Raw genomic sequence first — 23,609 nt, 5'->3', positions numbered from 1 at the left:
AGTGCAAGTATGCTGGTGACCTCCAGGTATACCTACTACAAAGCTCTTACAGGCTCTCACAACTCTTACTGTTCACACAGCCAGTTGTCACAATTAATTTGATAATCCAGTCATGCGATCTTTCATTCCATTGGTACTTGGTTTTCACAGATATTGATAAAACCATCAGGTAAACACATTCCGTGATGAAAGCTTTAAATGACTGGGGTATAGAATGATCTTAGTAGTTTTAGCGAACAGTACCAGTTACTTTCACTTTAGCCAGAGTCTAAGATAAAGTATTGGTTGGTTAATGAAGCTGGATGAGTTGATTTAATTTATATCTTTCACTCAAAACTAGGACTCATGGCAACTCTCAACAAGATTTAAAGTGGTGTTCTCACCAGTCATGGTGTTCTCACCTCATTATAACACCCAGTGCACCCCTTCAGATCCATTTTTTTGTGGTGCAGAGAGCTGAGGGACAGAAGAGGAGGGACAAAGCTCCCCTTCAACTACCAATGAATGGGGGGAAGAATTCCATAGAGAGGAATACTTTGAAATTGAACTTGTTCTGAGGGCTACCAAGAACTAGCCAGAATAAACCATCCAGCAGCTTTCCATTCAATAGCAATTAAATTGGCTACTTTTTGAAGCCAGTTCTGCTCAGGGATTCTGCTTGCTGACTGTGCTGACTGCAAAATAAGTACCTAGTACATGTGTTTGAAATTACAGCAATCATCTGGACAGAGTCTCACATTCATTTATGTATTTGTACTGAATGTATGTGTGGATGCACCTTATGGCGGGGCTTAAGAACAACTTCTATACATTGCAACCACTATATTTTGTGTCCCTTTTGCTCTATTTGACCCTCCCTTCTTCTTTAGTCCAGGAGTGAGCAGACCTCAAGGTCTTTTACTATAATTTCAAGTTCTTTCTGGTCTCTGAACTTCAAAAATGGGTCTTACGTTTTCACAAAGATTCAGTCATCAATACCAGCAACTCCATTTCATGAAGCTTACTACTGGAACCCAGTCATTGTGATGAAGTGGGGAAAGAATTATTGATTGAATATATTTGGAGGCTTTAAATTTATTTTGTGTACCAAAACTGGTGTGAACTCATAGTTCTTTCAGAGATACCTACTCTTGGTTATCCCAAGCTGTCTTCATTTCACCAGCCTAATTTTTGTGACCAAAAAAAATTCTAGTCTATCTACTGCACACTACCAAGTGATCTACCAGTAGATCCTAGTCTGTCTGGTCTCAGCTTTCACTGTCCACCATTAAGATTTTCTGTGTGTAATGTAATTCATCTAGGGTGGACTGAAGCACTCCTTTCATATGGACAAAGGAATGAAAAAACAAGCTTCTTTTTACTAGTAGTCTCCTTTAACATATGGTGAATGCTGCTAAGTACAAATGTCAGTGAATGAAAATCCCTTTATTATTCCTGTCTTTCTTTGAAAAAAAGAGTGAATAGATAGTGTTCCCATATGTAGATATGGCAGGGGTAACCTTACTCTTAAGACACACGTGATGAACATACAGAATTTCTCAGAATAGTATATAAGATGTAGGCAAGTATCTCTCACACACACACACTCTCTCTCTCTCTCTCTCTCTCTCTCTCAGGAAAGGAGCTATTATAATGAACCACTGAAAATGAATTAGTAAAACTGGTCCCTTTGCTGTGTTGCAATGCTTTGGCTAGTAGGTGGGAGAGCTGGATAAATAGCCAGCCTGAGAAAGGGCTAGTAGGTTATATGATGCTAATACGGTTTCTACAAAACAGCCAGTATACTGTACCAGAATACTACTACTGCCTTTCAAACAGTGCACCTCTGACAGGCAATATTGTTTAGAACGGGAGGAAATTGTTCATCAATTCCTATCCCCAGAATTGCGTTTGTACAACCACTGTTTTGTTTGAGGAGTCCTGGGTAATATAACCAAAGCCTGCCCCACTATGGCATGTCTTTCCATCACATGCTGTTATAATAAATGATAGAGACACCCAAGCTCAAGCCCTTCAGAAATATTAGTCTTCAGTTATCAGGACCATCTTGCATGACCATTAGTAAGGAAGTATGTCATCTTTAGTCTAAAACATCTGTAGGACAGTCTGATATACTGTATTAAGGGCAATTCCTTTGTGGTCTCTGACTCTTGGTAGTACACATGGTTATGCCTCTATGCAGAAACCATCAGAATTCTAATTCATGTATACCAGAAAAATATGATCCTTAATCCTCAAAAGTTTTTAAATTGCACATTTCTGTGGTGCTTGCATTAGAATTCGCATTCATGTGTTTGACTTTCTATGGAAGCCAGATATCCTGGGAGCAGGCATCATTATGTTCCACTATGTTTAATGTATTTGTGGATGTGAGTGAGAACAGGCCCTGTGACAGAGTTCTGAGAATTCAGCTTTTGATATTTTTACTTGGCATCAGTGGCTGTCTATATTTGCAGTAGAGACTGATGTTGAAATGTTACTGCTATTGTTCGGTGACCTTTGTACCTATAAAGTTGTTTTTGTATTCTAGTAATAGGCCACACAATAGGGATCTTTATTGTCATACTTTCTAAAACAAATTGAGTCTTAATAGTTTTTCTGATTTGTTTTTCCAACAGTGTTCAGCATAGACTGTAGTACAGTGGAATGCCCTCCTGTCCAACAAGTTGTTTGCCCTTTGGATAGCTATGAGACACAAGTCAGGCTGACAGCTGATGGATGTTGTACTCTTCCTACAAGGTTTGTTACATATATGTTTGATAATAGGGTATCAACTTTACTGTATATAAGGATTCTAATTAGAAATTAAAGCTTTTTATCATAAAAGAGTAAAAGAAACCTAATACATTGATTTTTGAGCATGTTTTTTTCTAATTGATTCTAAATAAATGCCTTTTCTCAGTTGAGTTTGATGAAGAATAACAAATTGCTAGATGGTGGGAAGTTGTTAAAAGTCCCTTAAAAATCACCCACCCACCGTACTTGACATTTCCATATTTTGTTGTTTTGAAACCTGGAATTGAAATAAATTGGTACTGTTGATAGTTTATGTGCAAGAACCTCAACACTGTGAAGATGTATTTCTATTGTAACACAAAAGTTAAGTGAAACAAAACAAAAACAAACCTGGGACTTGTTAGTTGCATAAATGTTTCTTCTTCGTGGTCTCTGCAAAGCACACAAATGGGTTATTCTGCACCTGTGCAGCATTTCCGGATCCTACTGGAATTGCTAGGGAAGATTTTTTTGGCGGTAGCTCCACCCACCTTCTATATAGGCAGGATGTCTTCCCACCCTTTCTCGGTTCCTTTTGTCCGCCGCGTGAGCAGCTTAGGAACCTTGCTTAGAATTGCTCCTTCCGTAGCTTTTGCTTTCGTTTCCTGTGTTTGCTCTGACTTTGTTTGATTCTGACAACTCTTTGGCTTGTGATTTGGACTTGGTTTTGGACTCTGATTAATGGTAACACTCAGACTTCTCAACAATTCTTTCTCTTTGTCCCTTGGCTTTGGTCTAAAGATGTCTGCGCACTCTTTTAAAAAGTGCACTGAATGTGGGACGAACATCCCGGCACTCAACAGACACTCCTTGTGCCTCCTCTGCCTGGATGAGGGCCATGTCCCTGCTTCCTGCTCTCACTTATTTTATTTATTTATTTATTTAGGTATTTATACCCCACCCTTCAGCCCTAATGGCTCTCAGAGCGGCTTACAATTATTATTTTTAATCAGACAGTTCCCTGCCCTCAGGCTTACAATCTAAAAGAGACGAAACAAAAGGAGAAGGGAATGGTGGAGGGAAAGGGGATGAGGTCCAGTGGTTCTTCTCTCCCTCTGAGGCCTGGACCAAGGCAGATGGATTGGAGGGAGGGCTTTTCCTTCTTCCAGGCTAGCCCTGATGCAGCTGGACTTGCCCGGTGAACTCCCTCTCAGGCCAGTGGATGGCAGTTATGGAGGGTGGAGTCTCCTTCCTTCAGGCTAGTCCTGATGAAGCTGGACCTGTCTGGTGAATTCCCTCTCAGGCCGGCGGATGGCAGTTATGGAGGGCGGAGTCTCCTTCCTTCAGGCTAGTCCTGATGGAGCTGGACCTGCCTGGTGAACTCCCTCTCAGGCCTTCACTCCACAAGCCAGGAAGAATAGGGAGATGTGCCTGAGATCCATCTTCTACGCACTAATCTTGAAGCCTCCCTGCACCTCTAGAGCCTCTGCCAAGGCTGCGGCCGCCAAGGGCAAGTTCCCATCTCTGGCCTCAGGGGTCCCTGCCAAGGCTACTGCTGCCGAAGGCACTACCCCTTTGTCTCCACCGAGGGTCCCTGCCAAGGCTACTGCTGCTGAAGGCAACCCCTCTCCGGAAGTTTCTGAGTCACCAACCCCAGACAAACGGAGGTCTTTGGACCAGGATGTGGCTGGCCACCCATCCTCACCAAAGAGGAAAAAGTCCTCAGACTCCAAACCGGAAAAGAGAAAGCACAAATCTCGGGACGAGTCCAAGGACTCATCCCATCACTCCAGAAAGAAATCCTATCCCTGTCTGAACTCCGACTCTAACTGCCAGTCCTGTACTGACACACCCGCCCGGCCCGCTGACACCGAACTGGGCTCGGCACCATGCGCCCAACCAGCGCCTCAGCCTCAGTTGTCTCTTCGTCCCGACTCCCGGGCCTGACCAGACACCTTTCTGCATTCCTTGTCTGAACCCTACCAGACAAGGAAATTGAAGAGGAACCTTCTCCTTTCACCCAGGTGGTGATACCAGACCGACTCTCCCAGACTTCAGAGGTCGTTTGTTTCGAGGATGAACAGGACTATGATGTATCTTCTGTCCTTGCTGAACCCCCCCCCCCCCCCGACAGGATGTTGTTTTTGATCAAGCCACAGGCACTTATTTTTTGCCTCTTGCTCCTTCTGAAGTCTGCGGAGGCTGTTTTGTTTCAACCTGTTCAATCTCTCTTGCCTCCTCCAAGGTCTTTGGCTGCGTCCATTCCACTTCGGCCTCGCCTCCCCTCGACTTCCCAAGTGGAACCAATCCGACCTATACAGTGTGCTTCTATGGTCTCCCTGCAAGTGCACCCCACATTCTCGGGTACCGATAACCACTCAGGCCCTCCCAGCCCGCACCAGGACCAGGTCAGCTTCCGCTTAATCCGCAGACCACTCTGTCTCCGACTATGTTCCAGCTCAACAGTTGCAGGCTCTCACCTTTCTCGAGGCCCCCTCTCTTTCAGATGACATTTTTTTCTTTTCGGAACAAATGATCCGGATGGGCAAGGCCCTAACCATTGAAGTCCTCCATGCAGACTCTCAAGCTCTTGATCCCATTGATGAGAGGGTTCGGGACAAGGTCCCAACTCCGACCTCCATCGCATTCCTACCATTGATGTCCAGGATTGCAAAGAGTTTTTGGGCTACTTCGTCCATGGCCCAACCTTCCACCCAAAAACTTGACAATCTCTACCGTATCACACCCTCGGAAGAGATTTGGTTCTCTGAACACCCTCGCCCGAACTCAGCAATTGTGGAAGCCTCACAGATTCGCTCAGCCCCAAAGACAGCTTTGACCCCTAATGACAAAGAGGGTCGTAAGCTCGACACCATGGCATGGAAATCCTATGCTTCTGTGGTACTGGACCTCAAAATCCAGAACTACTCAGCATGTATGGCTGCCTACCAACAGCAGCTTTGGGAGAAAGCTCTTCCCTTGCATGAAGACCTCCCTGAGGACAAGAGACGGACAGCCATGGCCATCCATGCAGAAGCTCATGCACTGGCCTCGCACCAGATCTCAGCGACCCGACACTCAGCTGACTGCACTTCCTGAACAATTCTCAGGCACCATGGCCCTTCGATGCCATGCCTGGCTAAGGTCTTCGGACCTAACACTTGAAGCCAAACAGGCCATCAAAGAGCTCCCCTTCAACGCCACGTGTCTGTTTCATAAAGAGACTGATGAGAAGCTCAACTTCAAAAACAAAATGAAGAACATAGCCCAAGGCCTGTTGCCCACACTGTCTGCTGGTGGCTCAACCCACACAATGTCTTGGTGGGCATTCCCTTTGTGCTGCCACAACCACAGACCTCACTGACCACAAACACGGTCTGGGGAGCCCATTTCCACAACCTCTTTGTCCACGGGACATGGTCTCCCAGGGAACGCCAACTCCACATCAACGTTCTCGTGATCTTGACGATACAGAAAGCATTGAAGGCCTTCGAACCCTCCCTGCGGAACCAGGTCGTCCTCCTCCTCACGGACAATACGACTGTGATGTATTACATCAACAAGCAGGTTGACTACACTTCTCGGCCTCATCCTTCAAATTTGGAACTGGTGCATCTGAAAACGAATCACCTTGCAAGCTTGCAGACAAGCTGAGCAGGACTCCAGACTCTTGTCACGAGTGGCAATTGAATCCTCAGGTTGCCCTCCGCCTCTTCTCTCTGTGGGGAACACCAGACGTTGACCTTTTTGCCTCTCATCTCAGCACTCATTGCGACCACTTCTGTTCCAGAATCCTTTCACCTCAGTCCCGAGGGGATGCCTTCCTCTTCCAGTGGTCCGGCAAAAAGTTCTACGCCTTCCCCCCATTTCTTCTGATCACCAGAGTGGTAGCAAAGCTATGCACAGACAGATTGGACGCAATCCTGATCACCCCTTGGTGGCTGAGACAGCCATAGCTCACCCTCCTCCTTCATCTCTCCAGCAACCAATTCCAGCCTCTGCCGCTCCATCCCTACCTCCTGATCTTTCATGAGGGTCATGTTCACCACCCCAACGTGGACACTCTCCATCTCGTGGCATGGAGGATCCAGCCTTGACTCAGCTCTTGGTACCAGTCCAAGAAATCATCCTGGCTTCTCAAAAGTCTTCCACACAGCGCTCTTATGCCCTTAAGTGGGCTAAATTTTTGACTTTTCTGTCCTCAACCGGGCTCACCTCTTTGGAAGACAATGTCTCCATTGTTTTGAACCTCCTCCATCACCTCTCAGCATCTGGACTTTCCATTTTGTCCCTAAAATGCTACCTTGCAGCCATCTGTGCCCGCTACCAATTCTCCGGCCGCACATCCTTCTTCACTGACCTGCTCGTGAAGAAATTCTTCAAGGGCCTTGTCAACCTGAGACTGCTGGCAGTGATCTCTATCCCTTGCTTGGGACCTCCAGCTCATCTTGGCAACACACACTACCTCACCCTTTGAACCTCTGGCTTCCTGTGACCTCAGGCTCCTCACCTGGAAGATAGCCTTCTTAGTAGCCATCAGCACGCTGGACCAGTGAACTTTGTGCCCTCCGTATGGACTCACCATACTTAAATTTTTTTTAAGGACAAGGTTGTCCTCCATCCAGACATTTCCTTTCTACCAAAGGTCGTGTCCACCTTTCATCTCAGCCAAGACATCATTCTGCCAACACTAGCCCCGAACCTGACCACCAACACCTGCTGGGGCTTGTATGCAGCCGAAAATCCCGCCCCTTCCTGGCCTCCCAACCTATCAGGGAGGCCACGGGCGGGACTTTCATCCCCAATGGGGGTTGCGGCCCAACAAAGGTTGGGAACAGCTGCACTAAACTTAGTTCGCACCTGTCAAATAACTGACACTCACACTGTTTTTCTGGTTTAATAATTTATTTATTGCCAGGGCACTCCCTCCTCCACAGAGGAACAAGCTTGCCAGTCTAAGCCATTTGTGTGCTTTGCAGAGACCACAAAGAAGGAGGACAGTTTGCTTACCTGTGACTAGTTCTTCGAGTGGTCATCTGCGAATTCACGCAAATCCCGCCCATCCTCCCCTCTGTCGTGTCCTCTCTTCCTTGTCTGCTCTTTCGGTGGACCTTTTGGAACTGAGAAAGGGCAGGAAGACATCCTGCCTGTATAGAGGGTGGGCAGAACTACTGCCAAAAAGTCTTCCCTAGCGATTCCAGTAGTATTCGGAAATGCTGCGCAGGCACAGAATAACCCATTTGTGTGGATTCGCAGATGACAACTCAAAGAACTACAGTTACAGGTAAGCAACCTGTCCTTACCCCCTTTACTTTGACACACCTTTTGTGCAGCCTGTGCCCTCCAGAATTCACATAAATAGTTGAATGGAGTCCATCTCTGTGCAGTTTCAATTTCAGGGTCATGTGGTCTCAGATTAAATATAACTATTTCTGGAAGGTCCCACAGTTTGTTGGAAAGCACCATGAAGAGAAAGGAGATATTGAAACAATTCTGCAATAAAGGTGTGCGGAAGCATCAATCAAAATTGGGGTGGTTTTTTTTGGTAAAAAAATAAAAATTATTCTTGTTCCCCCAAAGCACCATTAATTCATTATTTGGTGTTGTTATGTGACTTCAAGTCATTTCCAACTTGTGGTGACCCCATGATGAACCTATTGAGAGCATGTGATTTGCCCAAGGTCACCCAGTGAGTTTCCATGGCTGAGCAGGGAATCAAACCCTAATTTCCAGAGTCATTGTCCAATTCCCAGGCCACCTCACCATGCTGACTCTGTGATCCCTTATTACAAAATGGAACAATTATGATTCAACTCTCACTGTTCCAAGAAAAAGCCATCAACAAATACTCAGTGACCTGGAGGTATCAGACCCGAAACAGATGGGCCGAAAAGCACTGTCTGGGACCACGGCAACCACACACGCCCAATCCAGGCCATTGCCGCAGTTTTGAACTCAGCTGGCAAAAGGAGCAGTTTTCTTTGGGGAAGACACAGGTCCAGTGTGGTTTCCCTCTGCGTTCAGGGCTTGGGTCATCTAAATGCTACGCCCTTAACGCAGCCATAAACAGCTTTTTTAGGCCCGTCTGTTTCAGGCCTCAGTCAGAAAAGATATTATGGAAGATGATGATAAGCAACTAAGAGACCACCTGTGATGCAGAAACTGTCCACAGAATGACAGTCACCCAGGTGTGCTCGGCAAAGTTGAGCTTTATGGAAGAGAGATGAGAATAAAACCAATGCTGAAATAAAGCTTTATCAAAGACCGTATGGTATTAGCCACAAAAGCGGGGAGGGGGGGGCAATAGGGCTCATTGCCTTAGTAATGTCATAGCTTTGCACCCCAGAGACTTACCCCCAAAGCCTTGCAGCAGTAATTGCTCTCAGTAATGTATCTACCAGGTATTTACTGTTATTCCAAATATACTTATGCAACCAGCAAGTGTCAGTTTGTTTTTGTTTACCACAAAAACTTGCCACACAATAAAATATTTTGCTCCTTCACATTGTTGAATATATTGTTTACATCAAGTGGCTGTAGACATTGCTAATTAAATATTTTTCAGTTCCAGGTTGTAATACAGTAAATATGGAAGGAAGGGAAATTAATATTTCTGGAAGGCATTGTATATGAAAGTGTAAGGGGCTGAAATGGAAAAAGTGACATTTTTGTATAATTTTGAAATGTGTCTTAAACTAAATTCCTCGGGAACAAGTTACAATCTTTGTTATTTGAGTGAAATAAAAATAGGAGAAATTTTAGCTGACAGCTCTTACGTTTTTATTAGTTTAAACTATAAAATAGGATTTATGTTGGTTTAGATTTAAAGTTTGTATCTAGGAGGTGGCCCTACACCTTTGAATATTTTGATACCAAGAAATACTTTTCATCTGGTGAGGTTGTACATCTTTTTTCAGATTCAGACTAGCAGCTTTAATTTATGATATAATCCCAACCTAAAATGTTCTACGTACAACTTATAGTGTACGTTATTATTATTATTATTATTATTATTATTATTATTATTATGTACACTATATGTTGTATGTAGAACATTTTAGGTTGAGATTATATCATAAATTAAAGCTGCTAGTCTGAATCTGAAAAAAGATGTACAACTTCTCACCAGATGATGTATTATTTTATTTTCCCACCTCTCACACTGGATTGAGGAGGGATTACACCCATAAAACCACATATAATACAATGGTATCTAAAATACATATTATCAACAATAATCAGTTAAAATTTGAATCAACAATACTAATAAAAACATCAGTTATAATGTGATATTACGATCAGAAGTGGGATTTCTTCCATTTCTTTACAGAAGGTCGGGTGGGTATGCCCGCCTGAAGAGATCCGTCTTTAGTGCCTTCTTGAAGGCATCTAAAGTGGTGATAAGACGGATCTCCTCTGGTAAGTTGTTCCATAACGTGGAGGCCATGGCAGTGAATGTTCTATGGGAAGTTGATATTAATCTAGTCTTTGAGTATTCTAAAAGATTCTTCCCGGATGTTCTGAGAGTGTGGAGTGGATTATGTAGGGAGAGGTGTTCCCTCAAGTAACTCGAGGCCCAAGCCATGTAGGGCTTTAAAGGTGATGACCAACACTTTGGAGCCCTGGTGGCGCAGTGGTTAAATGCCTGTACTGCAGCCATTCACTCAAAACCACAAGGTTGCGAGTTCAAGACCAGGGCTCTTTGATCTTTGGAATAGCGGTATATAAATAAAACATATTATTATTATTATGATTATTGTATTGCGCCCAGAAGCTGATTGGCAGCCTGTGTAGAGATTTTTAAAACTGGTGTTACATGATCTGATCTGGATGTTCCAGTGATCAGTCTGGCTGCTGCATTTTGAACAAGCTGAAGCTTCCGAACTTGATACAAAGGGAGCACCATGTAGAGCACACTGCAGAAATCTAGTCGAGAGATTTCCAGTGCATGCACCACTGTTTCAAGGTCCTTTCAGTCCAGGTAAGGGCACAGTTGGCGTATCAGCCAAAGCTGGTACCAAGCACTCCTGGCCATCTCATCTGCTTGAGATGATAACTGTAGAGATGGGCCCAGGAGTACTCCCAAACTGTGAACTTTGCCCTTTAGGGGAAGTGTGACCCCTTCCAGGACAGGTTAGCAAATTTCCATGAAGACACAGAGGTGTGACCCTAAACCCAAACAAAGAGTTGCAGAACAAAAAAGTCTAGGGGGAAAAAGGAACAATGATCATAAAATAGCAATAGTTTTATTGGAAACAAACTGGAAGAGTTGGATAAAAAAATGAAAGCGATAGTTGAAATATATTCAATCCTGCAAACAGATAAAAATGTTGTGGTCTGTGTGCAAAGCCCAAAGATAAAATCAAAAGCTTTTGAGGCAAATGAGTAAAAGAGCCAGTGTAGCCAATATGTACTAGGCTTAAGAACTATAAATCCCAATGAATAAATCAAATATTGGAGATGTCTTACATATAAAATACAAATACAACTGAGGTTTTCAACACCTCGAAAGACACAAATAGGAAGGATAACATAGAAAGCCCATTACAAGTGGTAAATTGATAAAATAGGACCAAACGTGTTTCCACAAAGAGTCTCCATCAGTGGTCGAAATAGGCTAGAAAGACAAATAATAATAACAGTAATCTATCTATCTATCTATCTATCTATCTATCTATCTATCTATATGTTGAAGACCATATTGTAGATAAATCATATTACATATACACCTGTTGTTACAGCATGGGAGATATATCAATATATGTGGGTACACCTGGTGAAAGTAAGTAGTTAGTTGTCCAAGATGTACCTAAAAAGGTACACAGGGAGAAAAAATGTATATGACATGTTTGTGCCACCCCAAGCCGCTTGTGGCAGCTCTGAAATGGAGCTCCTTCTGGCACGCGTCTCATTCCCGCAGCCACCAAACGGCTGCAAGAATGGCACCAGGGAGAAAGGGGCCACTTGGCTGCAGCTGTTGGGTTGTCCTGGGGCATAAACGGCTGTGGCTGTTGGGGTTTCCTGGGGCATAAAGCTCTAAGGACACCCCTTTTCCAGACCACGGGGAAGCGGCATTTTGCCGCTTTTCCGTGGCCTGGAAAAGCACTGGGTTGGAGCCGCAGGGGCTGCCGGTGAGGCTGCCCTGCCTCTAACCCGACAAGAAAAGGGGCAGCTGCAAACCGCCCCTTTTCCGCCATCTGTACCCCACCTAATTTACCAGTGATTCATTATTGTCTGCTGTTGGAAATAAAAAAGAGACCCTTCATCCCATAATTATACAAATGAAATTAACAAGATTCTGATATAATAAGGAGTGACTTTCTTTGGAAGCTCTGTTTTTGTCTAGTAAACCAGTTCCAGTATTCAGAATGTATTCTAACTGTATGTTTTTTGTATGAGATTCCAATTGGTTAGATTTCAGAGACCTAAATTAGTAGATCTTGCTAAAATAGATCTTGCTATCCTGTTTTTTGCCCATCTCTGTTAAGTCAGTATAGTTATGTAATATATCAATCATATCAGCCCCTAGGACATTTCAGAGTTCTCTTACTTGATATTGTAAGATGAAGCTGTATAGGTAAAAGGAATCTCAAGGTTTGTGCAGATTGTGAAGAGTGCATAATAGATAATCTTGAATGTTTCCCCATGCTTTTCCCATCAGAACCATGAAGATGGTGGAGTCAAATCAGTCAAATCCCATAAATTGTATTTTGTCACCTCCAGAACTCCTCTAACCAGAACTATCTGCCATGTGGCACAAACAAATCCATGGTATATCATTAAAGATAATTTCATGTTTAAACATGTTTCCCATCTCCAAGATGGGAGAGTTCTGAAATGTCCTGTATACAGATTTAAGTGTATGCAAATATTAAAAAAAACAACAACCCAAAATCCTAAACGCAAAACACTTCTGGTCACAAGCATTTTGGATAAAGGATACACAATCTATATTAATAATGGCAGTACACCAAGGGGGCAGAAAAATAGACGGCGACCATATTTCACATAATGGTATAAATTGAAGATAAACAAAGAGTTACATAATATATACATGTATTGCTAGAGCTCAAACCTAAAGTCACAATAGTAGTGCACTTATATAATCATCTTAATTCATTTTACAGCATAACTGTTAATTTGGTATTAAGTGTACAGAGTTTGCTGTATATACTCTACTATAAATTGACCTCATTTTGGGACCAAAATGATGGATTTTGATATGACCTGTAGATAAGTCGAGAGTAATAGTTAGGAGGATGTAATGAACAAAGCGATGAAAACAATGCCAAAAAAAAAAAAAAAAAAAATCCTGCAGGCATAACTGTTGTGCTCATACTAAAGGCTGGATGGATGAGAGAGTAGAGTGGGGTCAGTACTTCCAAAACAGATTACACTCTTACCTTTTTCCAGGGGATGGTTTTGTTTTTGTTTTTTGTTTTGTTTTGTTTTGTTTTTTTACAATATGAGTTAAAGCAGTACTTACATTGACTCATGGATAAGTCAGCTCAGTTTTTGTGGGTGAATTTTTAACCTAAATTTCTAGACTTATACATGAGTATATACAGTAATTCATCTAACCCAGTTATTCAAAAATATATCCTATTTTTGACAATTTATTTCATTGTCATGTGAAGTCCCACAGTTTATCTTCTATTTAGTAATTTAGGCTATTTCTGGTATTTTCAATGTGACAAATACTACTCTACAGTTCAGTTTTTGACATTCTGTTCGTTACATGTAAGTTCAAAGAAAGAATAGAACATTACACTTGATGTTATATCCCTTTTCTTTTCTTTTGCCTCCATTGCTATTTACATTAGTCTTCCTGGATGATCCCATTCTAAGGGTGGAACTACCTGCTGGAAAGATATTTCATGAATCTTGCAACTCTTTTAGCATGCTAAGCATTCTGTTTGTGTGGACTTTTGCAATCTGTAAAACAATCATTTGAAACTTTATGCATTTAGAAAAGAAAAGGTACATGCAGTGTGCCCTTTGTATCAGTGGGCTGGCCATCCATGGATTTGACCACTTGCGAATCACCACACCCCATATTATTCAGTGGTGGCATGTGTATAATGTGTTGATACATCCATGTGCACATTCATGGCACTGAATAATATGGGACATGATCATCCAAATTTTTTGCCATTCATGGAGTTGCCCTGAACTGAACCCACATGGATGGGAAGGGTCCACTGTATTGCAAAAGAGGGTTGGGGAAATAGTTGATCTTTTTTACATGCATTTCTTTAATTTCATTACCCTAGTTGGTAAACTATGGTCTGAACCAGTGCTACCTAAAGGCATGGTGCATGGACTGGTGCCAGTCCTCAAGCCATCTGCTATCAGTCCCTGGTGAACTTCTAGGAAAGAAAGAAACTACTGTGACCAATAGATACAAATATTTTATCAGTCCTTGGCACACAGGGGGGAGGATCACCAGCGCTCCACATCAGATACCTTAAAGAGCACTGATCTGAACTAGATTCAGTTTCCATTGTTATAGAACTCAGTGGGCTCAGATTACTGACATCATTATAGCTGTATGATGATACATGGGTGATTACAGTTGGCCCTTAGTATACACAGGGGTTTCATTCCAGACCCCCTCCCCCAGGGATGCAGAAAATCGTGGGACCTCAAATCTTGTGGTTTTCAATTGCTGCACATACGCAGACACTTTGCCACAGCTGCGTGCACACGTGGCCATTAAGGGAAATGGGCTTGCCATCTGCAGATGTTTAAATCCGCAGATGGCAAGCCCATGGTTGGGGCAGACAAGCTGTTTTGAGGAAAATGTCTTCAGAATTCATAGTACAAAAAGTATATTTATTCTTGCCTCCAGCCTGAGAGGTCTCTGAAAAAGTATACCAATTAAAAAGTGTTTAGTTTAAGCTTCCTCTTCTTTGTATTGCTGTTTTTTTACATTCTTTTGTATGTACTTGCTTGTTTTTGTTACCACATTTGCTTCTTCGTTGTTTCCCATATGTAATCACCCCAGCAAGCTCTATCTCGCTTTCCCTCTCCCCTATACAGAGAGAGAGAGAGAGATGGGGCAAAGCATCTCTCTTTGGATATATGTATTCAGAAGGCTATTGTTCAACAAATTTCTTCTTTGCTAAACGTGGTGTAAAGACTTGTCAAGGATGGAATATTCTAGTCCTGCTCTAGCAAAAAAGAGCAAGAAGTTGCTTTAATGGTGCAGTATGCCAGTGACAGCTTGATTTGAACATTTCTTTCAGGAATCAAGTGTTGTTGCAACTGTTGTGTATGCCAGTATACTTAATTATATTTTCCTTGAAGACTAAGATTCTCAAAGCCCAAAGACAGTTAATACATACGTCATATAATTTGTTGTTGTTTTGTGCTGTCAAGTTGACTTCAACTCACAGCAAACGTATGAGTGATAGACCTCAAAGAGACACTGTTGTTAACAGTCCTGCTCAGGTCAGATTTTTTTCTTTAGCAGCCTCTAGATTGTGGAATGTACTTCCGGAGAAGATTCGACAGCTGTCTGAATTTAAAAGAGCATTAAAGACCAATCTCTTCTAGCAGGCTTATCCAGATGATTTTTAAACTGTGAATTTTAAATTTAAATTTTTCCACATGCCGCTTACCTGCCACTGCTGTCACATCTGTCCCGAAGGCCTTGAGGGCAGAAAGGGGGCACCTGGCTACACACCCATGTGGCCAAGTGCCCTCTTCTGACATCAGAGGCTGTAGTGGGGTCCTCTGAAATGCATATGGTGGCGGTGGCAGTCACAGGATGCACTCAGCCAGCTATCCAGTCGCCTGGCTCTAGCCCTGGTGCTTCCTGGAAACTCAGTGGCAAACAACCAGCCTTTTTGGACCAGATTAAGGCCCCATTGAGCAAGGTTCAGTCCGGGACTACTGTATGAGCATCCACACTGGCTGGTCCTGGCCTGCATCATCTGGACAGGACAATGCAAGGCTGGGGGCAGGGGAGGACACACCTTTTTAGCTATGCATATGGGCCATAGGTGCTAGAATTCTGCATTTGATATGGATGCTGAGATCTGCCAGGGAGCCCTCTTCTTTGTTCCTCCAGTTGAAAAATAAGATGGAGGGGACACAGGGAAGGACCTTCCTAGCTGTGACACCATAATTGCTGCATGTCCTCCATTGGAGGTTCAGCTGACACAAACTTTGTTTTCTTCCTGGTGCCAAGACTAGCCATGACTTTTTATTAAAGCCTTTGGGGCCTAATTTGCTTTTTTTTTTTTAAAAAAAAATGTGTTATTATTATTATTATTATTATTATTATTATTATGGCTTTTTAAAGCTGCTTTAACTTGTTAACGTTGTTTAATATGTTTTTCTTTTGTTTAAAGTATTTATTGTAAATACTGTTTTATCAGTTTGTCATGCTGAAATCCTCTGATAAAAATCAGGATAAAAATATTTTACTTTATACAGTACATTTGTATTTTTGAAAATACAAATATGGGCAAAAATAATCATAAGTGATATTTCATTATTATTATTATTATTATTATTATTAACCTTTATTTATAAAGCGCTGTAAATTTACACAGCGCTGTACATACAATCTTTTTAATTGGACGGTTCCCTGCCCTCAGGCTTACAATCTAAAAAGACACGACACAAAAGGAGAAGGGAGTGGTGGTGGGGAAGGGGCCTCTCTAGTAGGATAATACATATAGAATACATAGCAATACAGGAAATGATTCAATAAAACAGACAACAAAAGAACAACAAAAAGCAAGTGACAATTATGCAATGCCTGGAAACGCTTCTCTGAACAGGATGGTCTTCAGCTCCGTTTTGAAGCTGGTTAAAGAAGAGATGGCTCTTGTTTGCGGGGGAAGAAGGTTCCAGGAGTGAGGGGCAGCAAGTGAAAAGGGGCAAATCCGAGATGGGGCAGAGGAAATCCTGGGCTGGGACAGCAGACCTTGACTACCAGAACGGAGGGCCCTAGTGGGAAGGTGAGAAGAAATAAGGTCTGATAAGTAAGGAGGGGCCAGCCCATGGAGGGCTTTAAACGTGGACAGCAGGAGCTTATACTGACTACGAAAAGGGAGGGGGAGCCAGTGAAGGGATGCCAACACAGGAGAGATGTGGTCAGAGCGGTGGGCGGATGTGATAATGCGTGCAGCTGAATGCTGGACAGAAATTAAAGGACGGAGGTGAGAAAGAGGAAGCCCAGCCAGGAGGACATTACAGTAATCGAGTCGTGAGACCACTAGGGCATGGACCAGGATCTTGGCAGTAGAGGCAGAGAGATATGGTCGGATTTTGGCAATGTTGTATAAAAAGAATCATTGCACTGTTTTAAATAGTGTTGCCAATACTTGTATTATTTTAAAAAGCAACAAGATAATTTCATCTTCAAATCCCTGAAAACAATGCATTACAGGTAATATTGTTCCTTGTAATAGTGAGTTCAACATTCTGTCTAAATGTATCTTATAAGCCAGAAAAAACGTTTGGATGATTTTAGTTTAGGAGTAGGAATTATGTGGCACTCCAGGTACTGAACACCCAGCATTGCTTTCCAGTTTTGGCTAGGGCTGCTGGAACTTGCATTGCTTTCCAATTTTGACCAAAACTTCTGGGGCCTGCATAATAGCAGCCTTTGGATGGCTGCACAATTTCCACCCTGGTTTAGAGTATATGTACAAGTGCATTCAACTTGAAAATGCTAGAAATGCATGAGGTGGAAATATAGAAACATTTGACTTTCCTTACCCTTCTATCAGTATTTAAAGGGATCTTGTAGCACCTTTGAGACTAACTAAAAGCAAGTGTAGGATGAGCTTTCAGAGACTTGAGCCTACTTCCTCAGATGCATGGAGTGGCGCGGAAAGTCCATAGACACATATATTGGCCAGTTGTGTGTCATTTGAAATTCAAAACCTTGTGGGTATGGAGATGAGGTGACAAGTTCAGTTTTAACAATGGTTGGTTGTGGGGAAAGGCAGAAGGAAGGATATTATATGAATCAAAGAGATGTATTTAATTGGCCAAGGGATCCCTCATGAAGATGGGGGGATTTGATAGTGTTATAACGTGTGTAGTGTGCCAGGAAACCATTGTTTGTGTTCAACTCACTGCTGATGGAGTGCAGCACTCCAACTGGGCAAACAGGCCAGTCTCGGCACCAGGGGATAAATGGCCATAAATCAGACGTTAGGAATGGGGATACACAAAAACCAATTGCAGAACACTTCAGTCTTCTTGGGCTTTCCATCTCAGACCTGAGAACAGTGGTACTTGAACAAAAGAACTACAAAGGAAGATTGGAAAGAGAAATGGCAGAATTGGAATATATCCACAAACTTCATTCCATCAACGGAGACAATGGATTCCTGGCACTGTACACACATTATAACACCATCTAACCCCCCCATCCTCATGAGGGCTCCTTTGACCAGTTCTTGACATCTCTCTGGTTGCCGCACTACAGTGCGCCCTCGTCTTATGTGGGGGATCTGTTCTGGACACACACACACCTCTGCATAAGGCAAATTCCGCATATGATCAAGCCCCATTCATTTGAATGGGGTGCACACCCCATTCACCATATTAGGGCTTACCGTCCACATGACCTCAAGTCCGCGTATGACAAGCCTGCATATGGCATGGGCAGGCTGTACATCCCAATACTCATTTGTATGTCTTCCTACTCTCCTTCACTTTGAGCAACTTCCTCTTGCCTTTGTCCCCCAATTACTATTGTTAAAACTGAACTTGTCACCTTATCTCCATATCCACATGGTTTTGAAATTCAATTGACATGCTCACACACAACAGACCTATATAGGTATGTCTCTGGCCTCTCCACCCTATCTGAGGAAGCAGACTCAAGTCTATGTAAACTCATGCTACCAGCTTCTTTCTTTTGTTTGCCTCAAAGGTGCTACAAGATCCCTTTGAATACTAATTTTCTAGTAACATGGTTATATCTTTGAATTTTACCCTTCCATCCGTTGAGCTAAAATAGGAGACATAAACAAGTGAAGCATATGAAGCAGGTGAAAGTTTAAATGTTGACAGGTAAGTGTCTGATACAAAACATGAAAGTAGAAATAGTCAATATCATTTTTAAAAATCTTGATATTCCTTTTACCTTAGTTTTTGTTTCCATGCAAGTCCAGGTTAAGAACCACATCATAAGACATGAAAAAATTATTCACTAGAAATAGTGGTTGTGGAAATGTTCTAGTTATTTTTAAAAAGAGTGCTTTAAGAAGCCCTGGTGACGCAATGGTTAAATGCCTGTACTGCAGCCACTCACTCCCAGCCAATGGTTCAGGGTTGACTCAACCTGGCATGCTTCCAAGGTCACTAAAATGAATAGCCAGCTTGTTGGGGGCAATTAGCTTTTACATTGTAAACCGGTTAGGGAGTGCTTAAGTGCATTGATAAGCAATAATAATATTTATTTATTTATTTATACCCCACTCTTCAGCCAAAAGACTATCAGAGCCATATAGAAATGTACTTACTATTGCTATTATCATCTTTATTTTGATAGCTTTTACAAAAACCCTGTGATGAAGTAGATACTTTTTATAGGGATCAAGAACTACAACATTAATGACTTTCAACACATTTACTCTAAGCATATTGAGACTTGAAATGCAGTGTTTTCACCAAAGTCAAGTATTGTACTTTGAAACAATTGTTAAATTTTGTTTACTGTGTTGTGTTCAAAATAGGCATGTTGTCCTTTTATTATGTAACAACAGAAAATTGATTTAATATTACAGCTCTTTTTCTTGGTTTGTGCTTTTCCACCTCATATGTTGCCTCACTTGTTTATGTAGATTTCAATGCTTCGGTTTCAGGTGCGAATGTCTCTCTAGTTTATGTGGTGTTCCAAAATGCGAGGCAGGCTACATCCCTCAAATAGTGTCACGTGGAGACGGAACACCTGGCAAGTGCTGTGATGTCTTTGAATGTGTCAATGGTATGTTATGTTCATACTGTACATGGGCTAAATATTTTGAGGTGTTGGTATATGAATAATTTTAACATGCTGTTTAGTATAGGACATAATAATAAATAGAAGTTATGCTGATGCTGATAAGAGGCAGTTACCTTTTTTTCCCTCCTCCTTTGCTCTTTGTAAAAACATTCCAGCTGGAAACAAAAGTGATGACTGTTACTGCACTTTTGCTTATAAATTAAAATACACCTATGGGTACACTCCTTAATTTTTAATTAGAGTATTTATACCCTGCTCTTCAGACACAAAGGTTCTCAGAGTGGCTTACAATGGTTAATTAGACAGTTCCTTGCCCTCAAACTTGCTATTTAAAAAGGACACGACACAAAAGGAGAAGGGAATGGCAATGGTGAAGGGGATCAGGTCCAGCAGTTCATCTCTCTGAGGCCTGGACCATGGCAGATGGACTAGAGGGGGGCTCTGCTTCTTTATCTAGGCCAGGCCTGATGGAACTGGATCTGCATCTTCTCCCTCCAAGGCCAGATGGCTCCGAGGGAGGGCTCTTAGCTTTTTGGTGTTCCTCTGAGAAAAATATCCTGGAGTTTCCTGCTTTGACATTAGCTAGTAGTTTGACCTAGCAGAATAACCTATCAAATAGTTGATTGATTGCCTTTTCAGGCTGAAATGTCCAAACTTCCCTCTTTTTATGAAGTGAAATGTTTTGGGTTTAATTGTCATTAAGCCAAAACACAACTGGCTTGTTACCTATAATGGCACCTTGGCTGTTGAGGTGATTCATAAATATCCCTCTCTATATGTCATAATGTTTATTATGTGTAAATATCACATATAGCTATTTGAAAAAAAAGTTGGTACTATTTCATATCATGTCCAATCTGGGTCCATGACCTAACTCCTGCAGTTGTTCTAAAGAGATTATTAAAGAATTTTATCCTTCAGATTAAGATATGAGTTAAGCCATGTTACTAGTTAATGAGGCAGTCACAGTTAATTAACAGTGGGTTGAATTCTTATTAGATTATTTCTTTTGCTTAAAAATTATTTCACTTGTTCTGTATGCCTAATGTGGAAAATGAAATGTTTTTATAGAGGTGTAAGAACAAAACATCAAAGTATATCTGCAGCAGTTCGTAGTTTCAAAAGGACTCACCAGGGAAGTCTAAAAGTAATCTATTTATCTTTTAAACTATTACATAATATGTGGATTCTTGCCAGTAAATCATATCCATCCATCCATCCCCAGTCTTTGTGTTCTGGGAAACGTTCAGATTTAATTTACTTGTCTTTTTAATAATGCATTACAAAATATATGCAGTCAAGTCCAACAAAAAGTATAACAATATTAAAACATAAACTATGGCACTATTAATTACTTAGAAAGCAATAAAGATGTGTTGGGGTTAAATTTAAAAAACTTCTGTATGCACTGTCCTGCCAAGGCACCACATTGTTGTTGTTAATTGCTGTCAAGTTGGCTTCAGCTTATAGTGACCCTATGAATGAGAGACCTTCAAGTCATTCTGTTATCAACAGCCCTGTTCAGGTCTTGCAAACTCAGGACCATGGCTACCTTGACTCCACCTAACTCCAAGAAAGCTGTTTCGATATTAAACCAGTGTCTGTTTTCAGTAACAGTCAGGATGAAGACCACAAACTGTATCCAGACAAGACAGAAGTGCTTCTGGTCAGTCAGTAGGCAGATCAGGAAACGAGGATTCAGCCTATGCTGGATGGGGCTATACTCCCCCTAAAATCTCATGTTCTCAGCTTGGGTGTACTCCTGGACACAGATGTGAGCCTGGACACCTAGATATTAGCTGTGATTAAGAATGTGTTTGTACAGTTAAAAGTAGAATGCTAGAGGCACCCATTTCTTGAGATGTGGCAACAGTAACACATGCCTACAACCTTGTTGGGTTACTAACATGTACGTGGGGCTGCCTTCAGAAACTGTTTAGAAACTTCAGCAGGTCCAAAATGTTGTGGCAGGCTTTTGACTACTGTTGGTTCCGTCCCATGTTGAAACAGTTTTATTGACTACTGGTCCGTTTCTGGGAATAATTCAAAGTGCTGGTTGTGACCTGTATGAGTTTGCCAGCATTTTAAAATCTTTGGAGAAAATCTTTCTCTCCATCCCAAGCGCATTTTCTGCAGAAACAGAAGAGAGCTTCCTCAGTGGCTGCCTCCAAGTTATGAAATTCCCAACTACACGAGGTTCAGTTTGCCCCTTCTTTCTTTTCCTTTCGCTAGCAGGCAAAGACCTTTTTATTTAGGCAAACCTTTGGCTTGTATTTTATGTGACAGAAAGAGCTTTTAATAGGATGGTGTTTTTAATCAGTTTTTGTATTTTTTTAAAAAATGTTTAATTGCATGTTTTAACCTTGTGCAGTTTTTTAAAACTTATCAGACCCTTAATTATTTTTAAAACAGTACCATGGTTTTTAATATTTGAAAGCCACCTTGGATCCTGTATAAGGAAAAGAATGATATAAATTATACCAATTAAAAAAATTAACTGGTGACACTAATATAGGTGATGGTGATGTGATTAAGTCCATTTAAATGTATCCAGGTACATAGAATGCACCCTGTGTCTTTTAGCTGGTCTTTACAGACTGCTGGAAACTTGTAGTGGTTTGAACATTGGACTACAACTCTAGAGATCAGGGTTTGATTCCCCACTTGGCCGTGGAAACCCACTGGCTGGCCTTGGTTGGGTCACACACGCTCAGTCCCAGAAAACCTCGTGATAGGATTGCCTTAGGGTCACCATATGTTGGAAATAACTTGAAGGCACACAGCAGCAACAATAAAAACTTAGGAGTTTATCACACTAGCAAGATCACGTTGGAAAACAGGAGTTAAACACAATATAATGCAAAAATAACCAGGATCACATAATACTATATTACAGCACAATGAATTAATTTTTTGTTTTATTTATATACCGCTATTCCAAAGATCATAGCGGTGAACAGCAAGTAAGCTAATTAGCAAGTAAGCTAATTTGCCCCCAACAGTCTGGGTATTCATTTTAGCGACCTCGGAAGGATGCAAGCCTGAATCGAGCTTGGGCCCTTTTGCTGGTCTTGAACTCGCAACCTTGTGGTTTCGAGTGAATGGCTGCAGTACAGGCATTTAACCGCTGCGCCACCAGGGCATTACAGAGTTAACTATGAACTTATGCCTATCAATTGAGACTTTTTTAATAATAATAATAATAATAATAATAACAAAATTTTTATTTATATACTGCCCTTCCAACAGATCAGGGCGGTTAACAGCAAGTTAAAAACATCAATACATACAAATACAAACATCATAAATTCAATAAAAAAACAGAAAAGCCCCGAATTAGCCAGTCCCTTGCCAGTGAAGAGGAAGGAGGCCCATTGGACTTTAATCGGGGAATGCAGTACAGAAAAGGAAGGTCTTTAAATCCCTTCTAAATTGGGCCAGGGAGGTGGCCGAGTGGAGCTCTATGGGCAGCGTATTCCAAAGGGCCGGGGCAGCAATGGAGAATGTTTTCCTAGTAGTGGAGACAAGCCTAGCCCCGGGAACCCTAAGTAATTGCTGCCCAGATGTTCTGAGGGTGCGGGACGGAATGTATGGGGAGAGGCGGTCCTTCAGGTATCCTGTGTTTTCCTGTGTTTTATTAATTTCTCATTAATACATATTAACATGAAAATATTTACTAATAGTCAGCAGTTTCTAAATGGACATGAAATTCAATAACCTCTATGGTAATATATCCAGAGGCATATATGGTGCAATCCAATACATGTCTACTCAGAAGGAAGTTTTACATCTTTCAGTGGAGCTTGCTTCCAGATAAATGAGTTTAGGATTGCAGTCATACTTACCAGTATATCAGACATTGCTGTTTAGCTCTAGATGAAATATGTTTAAAGAATATCCATTTTTAAAAAATCAA

General features: G+C 41.8%; 1 protein-coding gene across 4 annotated transcripts in view; it reads left to right on the top strand.

Annotated features, from left to right (window-relative positions):
- Positions 1–23,609, top strand: part of CRIM1 (cysteine rich transmembrane BMP regulator 1) — a 178,338-nt gene that overhangs the window by 96,456 nt on the left and 58,273 nt on the right. For all 4 annotated transcript variants that reach the window (XM_089529751.1, XM_089529750.1, XM_089529752.1 and 1 more), the window contains 2 exons: positions 2,619–2,739; positions 19,554–19,675. In XM_089529751.1, the coding sequence (XP_089385877.1) occupies positions 2,619–2,739; positions 19,554–19,675 (243 nt within the window). The remainder of the gene's footprint in view (positions 1–2,618; positions 2,740–19,553; positions 19,676–23,609) is intronic.

Source organism: Sceloporus occidentalis, unplaced genomic scaffold (assembly GCF_023333645.1).
Source record: "Sceloporus occidentalis isolate IW3139 unplaced genomic scaffold, rSceOcc1.0.p SCAF_6, whole genome shotgun sequence".
NCBI lineage: Eukaryota > Metazoa > Chordata > Lepidosauria > Squamata > Phrynosomatidae > Sceloporus > Sceloporus occidentalis.
The sequence above is the reverse complement of the archived record's forward strand: the minus strand, read 5'-3'. Positions and strand labels throughout refer to the sequence as shown.